This window comes from Borostomias antarcticus (assembly GCF_949987555.1).
Source record: "Borostomias antarcticus genome assembly, chromosome: 2".
Lineage (NCBI taxonomy): Eukaryota > Metazoa > Chordata > Actinopteri > Stomiiformes > Stomiidae > Borostomias > Borostomias antarcticus.
Window position 1 is genome coordinate 3,991,849 of NC_140235.1, and position 10,233 is coordinate 4,002,081.

Here is a 10,233-nt window from a genome sequence, read left to right on the forward strand (position 1 = left end):
TGGCTGGCTTGTTTCTGTTCAGGACTGGTAGGACGGAAGCTAGTCATGCCACTGAAATAGCTGTGAATTGAAATGACATGAAATAATGTCTGATAAATAAAGATAGGTCTTGTCACCTGGACACATCAGTTCCAATGCTTCCAATGCTAATCCAGCACAATGAGAGCGGTCAGTGACTAAAGCAGTTACACTGATGATAACATAAATTAGTCATCCCCACCGGGAACCCTGGTCTCCTGGGTGGGAGTCCAATGCTCTCACCACTACTCTACTTGTGCAGTGGAAATCGGCGGGTGGGTTTTGGTCCTCTTCCAGTACCTAGTGTGGGTGGGGGTTAGAATAAGGGTTGGGGTTAGAATAAGGGTTGGGGTTGGGACAGGATCTGATTTATAAAGCAAGGGGTAAAGGTTGGAGTGAAAGGATGAACATGTGGAGGTTTGGGGTATAGTCCCATAAAGTCATCCCCACCGGGTCTTCAACCCCAGTCTCCAGGGTGGGAGTCCAATGCTCTTACCACTACTCTACTTGTGCAGTGGAGATCAGCGGGTTGATTTTGGTGTCCTTCTTGATTTTGGTGTGCTGGGACTACTGCCTCTTGTGGTGCCAACAGAGAGATGCAGGCCAACATTGTCCGCAGTAACGGAGGGAGGGAGGGAGTGATAACCGGACAAACGCTATACTAGGTGCGCTGGCTTACAGCCACGTACAAAAAAGCATCAATACATTAAGCTCATTCCTCCACCTAAAGCTGTGCCAGTCAACAGTCAGTCTAATCACCGAAAATAAACCACATGTAGGCGTAGAGCGGCTGGTGCATCACATCCCATACAAAAATGAATTACTATAGGATTTGAAGTGTCCTACTCCTATTGTAATGAGGACTGTCTATAATGTCTATAGGGTCTTCTCCGACATTGTTATTATTCCCAATGCCCCCCAAGCCCCCCCCAACCCCCGCCCGCCCGCCCACACACACACACACACACACACCCCGTACATACACGCACAATTTTTTGGGGGGTGCGCTTTCAAAGCATGCCCTGATGGGTTTCACAGCACCAGAAGGGCGCTGAGCATTGGCATTTATATGTAAAAACATATAGGAAAACTGATTTCATGTGTAGCCTACTGTAGGCCTGATGTTTCCTGCATGTGGCTACTGTAGGCCTATTGCTTCTGTGTTTTTAGGTAGGCTAACAGGGACAACAGAGAGAAGTTAGCCTCGGACTACGTGGTTTATATACATTCCTTTGTTTTAGAAATGTTCATTAACTTGCTCTGTCCCTCCCAAATAAGCTTGAAATGATATGACAGATGGCGACGGACAGGACTGTGAGCAGATGGTGTCTATAGCTTGTTATCACCTTCAAAGAGAGTTGACACTGTAGGCTACAACACTTGGGAGGCTTTCCAGTTTCTGAAGACTTCAAGGAGAGGTTGAAAAATCTATAAATATCTAAGATGGGGAGAGCGATATCTTGAGCAGCAGAGAGGATTAAGATGGTCAAACCCATGCTGGTTTTTTAGTTACCGGCCTGAGGAGCTCGTCCGCCACTTTAGCTTCAGAGGCGGTCCTGAGGACAAGCAGAGGTGCCTTTGGCAAGGTTAGGTGGCTGGGAAGCTTCACAGGATTAAAACCACATCAAACACTTATTATTTATTTTATGCATTTTATTCATTCAGATTCTGATTACACTGCCAAAGAACAAACTAGACATGACAGAGCATCACTTGACACGAGAGCGCGTTTTATGGGGCATAGCAATGAAGGCATGGGAGTGCTGAGAATTTAGACTTGAATTGGCTTGTATGGGAGTCACTCAGACCTGCATTCTATGAGGAGTTGCTACACCCTAGTGGATGAGCCTATGCATTTCATGCTGCAACTTGGATCAGATCTCGATTTTTAAAACTTGGCCAGGAGAAAAATTCATTACCAAATATCCTTGATTTAATGTAAATAGTTTAATTGACAAATATGCTTGGTAAATAAATCCCACCCACCTACCCCTGATGGCATTCATACACCCACAAATGAATAGGTGACTGGTATTCCTGCCTCTGAAGATTAAGACTAAAGAACCCTTCTTGAAACAGAGGCTTTAACATCCCATAGCAGGGCTACTCAGATTTACTAGGTCTATACAGTAATGGGATATTCCACTGCCAATACTGCCAGTAGGGTCATCAATGGGTTTAAATGAGCCAGTGTGTTCCCCTGTTCCTGTGTGACCTTCAAGTACCATGGTAACCCGGACCGAAGAAATCCCCCAGGGTCCAGGAGCGATACAGGCTGCATGCAGAAATGATACTGGTCAAACACAAATACCAATGACATGAATTGCCTATTGTTGCCTAATATTTGCACTGATGCCTCACTAAGGAGTAGATGGGTAGCATGCAAGCCTAAACAGTCGAGAAATAGTTCTACATGAATCAATCAATAAATCTCTTGATCTATCAATCAATGCATGTGATTATAATGTGTTGTTAGTCTCTTGGTGACTGCACACTATGCTAGAACAAGAATGATTGTGGTGCACTTAAATAGACACACAATCAATCAAACATACAATCAACATTAAGCCCACACACTATCTGTGAAAAAAAACCAATCTTTTGTTGTTTGTTTTGTATCCAAAATCGAGAAAAGGAAAAGTTTGTGCTGTATTTTGTTTCTGCCTCTTCCACTTACAAAAATGGGTACAGCGACTGTTAATCTACCTACTACTGTACTGTACTGTAGTTGTAGCCTAGACAACATACCAACAAATCAATTTAGCCACAGTACCAATTACCTTTTGCATTTTTATTCTGAAGAACCTAAATATAAGAAAAGGCAAACTGGTATACATACTACTTCAGCAAAAAGTACTGAGAAATTAAACAGAAATTCATTAAACAGAGATTTTAACCACTACCACCACTAACAGTAAGAAAACTACTGTTCAAGGACAACAATATATTGTGAAAGCAAAATTCTTTAATTCTGTACTCTAAACAAGTAAAACAGAGAACATGTAAGGATATATGCTACGGCACATTTTGCCTGAATTACATACAAAAGACATCCATCGTCATTATTTATTTTAAAGGACCATACCGATATATGATTTGATCATATGATTTGAAAATGTTTTCACACTAACTGGGGCGTGTTTGTCAGCGCAATGAGGGAACAATTTAAAAATACATTTTAAAGCCATCATGTAATGTAAAAAAAACGCGAAAATGCAAATATCTTTTAATGTGAGCTTTGCTTCGGAAAATTGATTGTGGTAATGTGAAGGAGATCAAATCATATTTAGACCGGTATGGTCCTTTAACTAAAGAACAATAACTGTAGTCTCTCTCCAGACTCAAATTTTATGCTGAATCGCTGCGTTCCACATATCACATACTGTAATAGAGTCTGTGCCACTTTGCCGCCCAAGCTGGTATTCTGAGGGCGTACTGACGGTTCAAATTTGAAAGAATGACAGGTCATAGCAGCAAATGAGAGACGCTAACCCAGGTTAGATGGGCGAGGCATACCTATTGGTGGGAGCGGCTGATTGCGAAGGTCGTTACTGATTGGTGTCGCAGGGATTCCTGCGAAACCAATGAATTGCCAGGATTTGAGCACCAGGCTTTAACATGAAGTATCCCAGACCCATAGAGAGATCTGCAGCATGCAGTAACGTAGTTAGCTCACTGTAGCTTACGTAGTGTATCAGCGAAAGAACTTTCATGAGTCTGGCGTTGAGACTACAATAACGGTGAACACGTCATTTCCACTCAAACATTGCTCCTCATGCGTCTGTCCACAGGAAGGCCTGCTTTTTCAGGAGCTGAGCCTGGCTCCTTAGGAGCTGTTTGTCCACAAGAAGGCCTGCTTGTCCAGAAGCTGTCCTGGCTCCTCAGGTGTTTGTCCACAGGAAGGCTCGCTCGTCTAGCAGCTGGCCTGGCTTCTAATGTGTCTACCCACAGTAAGGCGTGCTTGTCCAGGAGCGGGACCTAGCTCCTCATGTGTCTGTCCACAGGAAGGTATGTTTGTCCAGGAGCTGAGCCAAGCGCAGGTTGAAGGGCAGGTAGAACCGCCGAAGCATGTCCCTGGTGAGGGACAGCATGGGGCCCAGGCTCCTGTCTGGTGCCCTGCGCGTGTTAGACATGGGCTTCTTGGTCAACAGCGCCTCCTTCTGCTCTGATATAGGACCTGCAAGGAATAAACGAGATGAAAGGCACTGCCGTTAGCATGTAAACATGCGACAGAGAAACATGAGATGCCATACAGTATCAAGTCAAACATTGTGTACCAGCATAATATCATGACGATCTTTAGATCTGTATATGAGTGAAGTGAAGGTGATAGCCGGAGCCATCTGTTTTTGTTCAAGCGTATTACCTAGACCCAGGAAATCAAAGACGTGGTGCATGGTTACTCTCAGACTGGCAGCGTAGTCCTCCAGACGCAGAACTAGAATCTGCTCCCTGTGGAAGACGGTCAACCAGTCCAGCAGGTAGATTATGTACATTCCAAGGCTCAGCCGCACCTAGGGTGGCCAAATATCTCAACATCAAACCTACTGTGGTACAGTAGCAAAACATGGAACAGTACCCACTCGATCAATGTCCATGAAGGAACAACATGTATTCCTGTTTGCAGTGCATATATTCTATATTCTATGTAGGGGTGGGTCGTATGCCCACCTCTCTTGTTCTCTGTAAAGCGCATTGTGTTGCCTCTGGGTATGAAATGTGCTATACAAATAAAGCTTTGATCGATCTGATTCTAAACCAAGGACAGTGCCTGTGACCAGACTACAGAGTGAGCCTTAGTTATCACAGGGAGCACAGGCATTGTATCCTGTGCCAGACAGCTGGGTGTAATATTGGCAACTGGTACTCACAGGCATGCGGTTGAAGAGCTGGGTGTTGTAGACGCAGGAGCGCATGGAGCTCCCAGCCAGGCAGACTTGGAACATCTGCAGGGACTCACACACCTTGTGGTGGAAGCGCTCCACGGACTTGTTCGCCAAATGGAAGTACAGGTAGTCAGAATACAGCCTGGCAGGGAGACAGGCACACAACACCGGGACGGGAATTAATTGAAAGATGAATGAATTAAATGATCTTCACCGCATTGAGCAAGTAACATCATTTGACCAGCCCTAAACACATCAACATGATAAAGCCTCATATCAGTTTCCTGACAGTTGAACGGCAGTGTGTGTGTGTGTGTGTGTGTGTGTGTGTGTGTGTGTGTGTGTGTGTGTGTGTTGCTTTGTACCTTTCCACAGGGTCTCTCAGCATGATGATGATTTTAGCATTGGGCTGAGCAGCATGGATGAAGTCCTGGACAAGGAAAGGTGGTTCCCCGCCCGTTCTGTTGCCATAGGAATAGTTCCCAGCATGATTGTCCCACATAGTGGACACACTGGCTTCACCTGTCAATCAAAACGACAGGTCACAGCCACCAGATTAGCCAACGAGCAGCAGAGGTATGCCACTGTAGTCAAACCGAGGCCGTATTTAGCCAATGGCTGTAGCCCAGGGCCCCAGACACAAGTTGGCCTCGCCAGCATAACTACCCATGATCCTTTGGGTTTATAGGCTGCTTGTTGACTGTCAGTAATGCCTGCCCACTACTTGCGTATTTGTAGTGAAGTGATCTGTCTCCATTGTCATTGTATTTGAGTTTATTGTGGCATGATTACAATGGCTAATAATAAACTTGGCTGGGCAGATAATCTGCATTGGTTCTCATGAAGCTGAAGTTGTCTTTTTAATATGCATATTGAACCGTTTAAGATGAAATCCAGAGGTACAGTAGATGTGAGAGGGCTGAAAATAGAAAGTAATTACTCCTCACTCTCACGAAAGGACTTCAGCTGGCAGAGAATGCTAAATTAAGTTTGTAATTAGACAATATCCATTCAAATGATACTCAAATGATACTCAAGCACCAGCATACACATGCACACCTGTGATGAGTTGCTCCTTGCTGTGGCCTTCAGACACATTTCCCAGAATGCCATCCTGGATGTGGTAAGCAGCCAGATCAAAGAGATCCAGGTAGTCCTCCACAGCATAGAGATCATGGGCACCATCTTGAGGACGGACAACACCTGCACCACGGAAGAGATCAAATACAATGCTACAGTTTTTTTGGGACATTAAGCCAATGTAATGTAACCTCTGCCCCAACGACAGCACAGGGTGAGAGATAATGTTTTGAGTGGCGTGTGTTTGTTGGTTGGTTGGTTGGTTGGTTTGTTCTTTAGCAGGATTACACAAAAACTATACCAAAGCAATGTTCATGAAACTCTGTAGAGGGGTGTAGCATGGGCCAACGTAAAACCCAGTACATTTTGGAGTTTATCCAAATCACGCAGCAGGTTCACGATCCGCCTAAACATACCGGGCCATTCACTTCTTGGACTTCATAATGCCATTCATTTCTTGGACTTGGGCTCAGGAGTGAAAAATTCCCCCTATTAATTGTCAATGGGGGGAATTGAAATGGCCATATCTTGACATGGGAAACAGGGTTTGTACTGGCATAAAGCTCTCGACCTACTGAATGTATCAATACTAAACATGTCCTGCTCACATGCACGTGCACAGAGCCACGAAATGCATTCACGGGCAGAGGTCTGTGCTCTCTGAGTACCATTTTAGTTCGACATTTTTCAACAGATAGTGGATCTCTAGATATCTTTCAATTTCTAATAATAAACTGGAATCATATCTGGTCTCAGGTAGGGGTTACGCGTCATTGCCTCTGTTGCATTGAGGACACAAGGATTCAAGGATCAAAGAAGACAAGCATGGGGAGGCGTCGTGCAGGAGCCTCACGGTTCGAGGGTAGAACCATGGATGTATTAATAGAACTGCATAGGGTCACTCCATTCACTGACTGCTCGAAAGAGTGAAGCCCTATTGAACAGCGCCATCTTTGAAAAAAACGCGTCACTGATACCTTTGAGATGCGCTGTCAAAGGTATCAATGACCCGTTCTTGTAGTCCACAAACAGATTGCGTTCATGGCTCTCCCCGCTCTGAGTTAGCGATGAAAAGCGGCTTGCTTATTAATATACTTTCGTCAAATATATCCGTTGGAAAACATATTTTTTTATCCAGGCATCTTAGTTTTAACAGTATAAATGTGACTGAACATGTTTTGTTTGCTAGTACAGTAGGTGGTATTCATTCTGTTCACAACAACGCGATGTGCAGCCAGGCGAAATAGCTCCAGGGGACCTGGCCCCAGGCGAGTTGAACAGCTGTTCACCCAGAGAAGAGATCTCTCGTTGCGGCATGAAGTTCGCGGCTAACCCGCCGAGCTCGAAACAGAATGAATACCACCTATTAGCAAACAAAACATGTTCAGTCACAATTATACTGTTAAAACTAAGATGCCTGGATAAAAAAAAATATTTTCCAACGGATATATTTGACGAAAGTAGATTAATCAGCAAGCCGCTTTTCATCACTAACTCAGAGCGGGGAGAGCAATCTGTTCGTGGACTACAAGAAGGTTTGACTGCGCATGTCAAAGGTATCAGTGACGCGTTTTTTTCAAAGATGGCGCGGTTCAATAGGGCTTCACTCTAGATTTCGAATCCTGGGGGCCTGGGTAGAACCTGTACTCACCAAACCTCTTCCTGGTCCACCAGTGTGGCTCTTTCATGGTGGGGAACCTGACCTCTGGGTGCATCAGCAGTCTGTGGTAGAGGTCTGTTGTGCCACTTTTGGGCTGGCCAATGATGTAGAAGTTGGGCAGGCAACGCAGCCTATAGACTTTGCCGTTGCTGTGGTATAAATGTTCCAGGAATTTGTTCCTCAGGTAGTCGCAAACAGTTCTGAAGTTCACAGAGTGCTGTCGGTAAAGGTTCTTACTGTAAAGGTCAACATTATTCCCAAGGTGCTCCTCATACCAGCATGGGCTCTTGATGTTGGGCAGGAACTGATGAGGAATCACAGAAAACAGCTATGGAGAAGATGAGGAATATGATATAACAATCATTTGATATGTACTTCTTTTTTTTTAATTCACTGTTATTTCTTGTTAGCCTATACCTTTGGCCATCACAAGCTGATAACGAGCACCACCAACTCTGCCCCGTTTGGTCTCAGGGGGGGAAAAAAAAACCTTTTGGGGACATGTTCCTGGCAAAATTATGTAAATGCAAATATTAAGGTAATGGCATAGAAGTGTACATTTCGTGATAGAAAGGTTATCTTGGGCTCAAATTGAAGCCCAAGGGGAGATTTCTGTGCACAAGAGAGGCATAGATATTAACTATAAAGTGCTGAAAAATAATCATTTTGATGAGAGTTGATTAAAAGTACTTTTTTGTGTCTTTTTGGGGATGCTGTGGGTGATATCATAAATACAGTTGTAGCAGGCCCAAGAATCTTGTTACTGGTGATACTTGTATGACTATGTATGCCATTGTAGTACCTTAATATTTGCATTTACATAATTTGGATCACCTCTCCTTCTTAAATATCCTCTTAAGTTGTCCATACAACCCCAGTCCAGCAGTATTCTCTCATACTCACATGAGGATCAGTATGAACCACATCCTTCAATGAAGGCACCTTTCTTGGGCTACTGAGATCCAACTTGGAGACCACGGTCTTCACTAGATTCTCCATGTCCAGCTCTCCCAGGGGAGAGGATCTGTTGGAGGAGAGGGCACTGAGGTTGACCACGGTGGGCCTGAGGTGGAATGGCAATAGTGTCCCTGGAAGTCCCTTCCTGTCCCAGGTCAAGATGAAGGACATCATAATCAGGAACGATATCAACCCCAGCAGGAAATTGGCAACTTTGACCTTTGTGATACACCTCACAACAGTCAGTGACCACGGGGCAACCTGCTTGACTTCCACAGCCATAGGCACAGTTATATGAACATCACTGTGACAGGGGATTGCTGAACTCTTCTGTTGGTCTTCCACTTCCAACAAGCTGAGGCCATGTTTGTAGTTTGATTGAGGAATGTGTCCATATTTGTAGTCTGAGTGAGGCATATAGACAGGATGTGACAAAACTGTACTGAGTAAAGTTGAATTGAAGTTCATTCAGGGGTTCATCCCATTGTGTTGAAGTATTGTCCCGGCTGTTAATTTCTGGTCACTGGCTTTCAGAAGCTTCACCTGTTAAACCATATACATTAAGTTGTATTATAAACAGTTGTTAAAACACACACACACACACGCACACACGCGCGCACACACACACACACACACACACACACACACACACACACACACACACACACACACACAGAGCCATATAATCTTATTCAGGGCTTATATTTCTTGAATAATTATACTATTTCAACATAAAAGATCTACCATTCGTGGTGGCTACTATCTACAGTACGGATACAGGTGGACTGATATCCACTGGGGAACTCATTCCCCTTCCAATTAGGAGTAATATTTCAAAGTTCAAAGGTTTATTATTTCTGGAGCTGTGCGTTGAAGTATTCCAGACCTAGCAGAACTGACTGTAAATTTGTTCGAAACACTATCACACTTCCAGAATCCAATCTCCTTTCTTGTCTTTTCAAAGTTAATACATAAGATTTAACAGCCCCGTTGGACTTTAAAACGAAACCCTGGTTCAGCTGTGAAGAGTATGAAACATTGAAAATGCTACAGTGTTATTCCCTACTACATAATGTTGTGATATTTACACACTCATGAAATTAGGGCCACATAAACACTGACTCAAATTAAATGACTAATAATGAATAATTTACATTAAATGTGTGTGTGCGTGCGTGTGTGCATGTGTGAGAGAGAGAGAGAGAGAGAGAGAGAGAGAGAGAGAGAGAGAGAGAGAGAAACAGAAATATAAGAGAAGTGCTTTGATCCCTTTCATATACTCGGGATGTGAGAGTAACAAAAGCAGGTACAGTACCTAACTGCAGTCGACATGTTTACCAGCTTTTCTGAGAAGTTCCATCCGGGGAGCTGCGACTGGCAGTAGCCCAGGACAGATTCTCTGAGAAGGAGAGAAAGCACAGAACACAAACACTGGCCAACAAGTGATGATGATGATGGATAGTAATACCAAAGCTAAAACCGGGTGTATGTGCGCACATGGTACAGTAGCATGTGGACAACATGCACATCTTTGATAGGTAACTGCAGTAACGGATACAGTAACTCATCTTCAATTGAGAGGTGCGTCCAGGATAACATCCTCAAGGTATTACTCAAGCCTTTCCACAAAGC

General features: G+C 44.1%; 1 protein-coding gene across 1 annotated transcript; it reads right to left on the minus strand.

The window, feature by feature from the left end:
• Positions 1 to 4,004: 4,004 nt before the first annotated feature.
• On the minus strand, positions 4,005 to 8,883 carry LOC311329376 (carbohydrate sulfotransferase 15-like; the record flags this gene model as incomplete). The annotated part of the gene is made up of 7 exons (XM_084461386.1): positions 4,005 to 4,195; positions 4,385 to 4,532; positions 4,890 to 5,046; positions 5,270 to 5,426; positions 5,964 to 6,107; positions 7,636 to 7,972; positions 8,548 to 8,883. The coding sequence occupies 7 exons, from the start codon at positions 8,881 to 8,883 to the stop codon at positions 4,005 to 4,007; spliced, it is 1,470 nt and encodes a 489-aa protein (XP_084317512.1).
• Between the last annotated feature and the right edge of the window lie 1,350 nt (positions 8,884 to 10,233).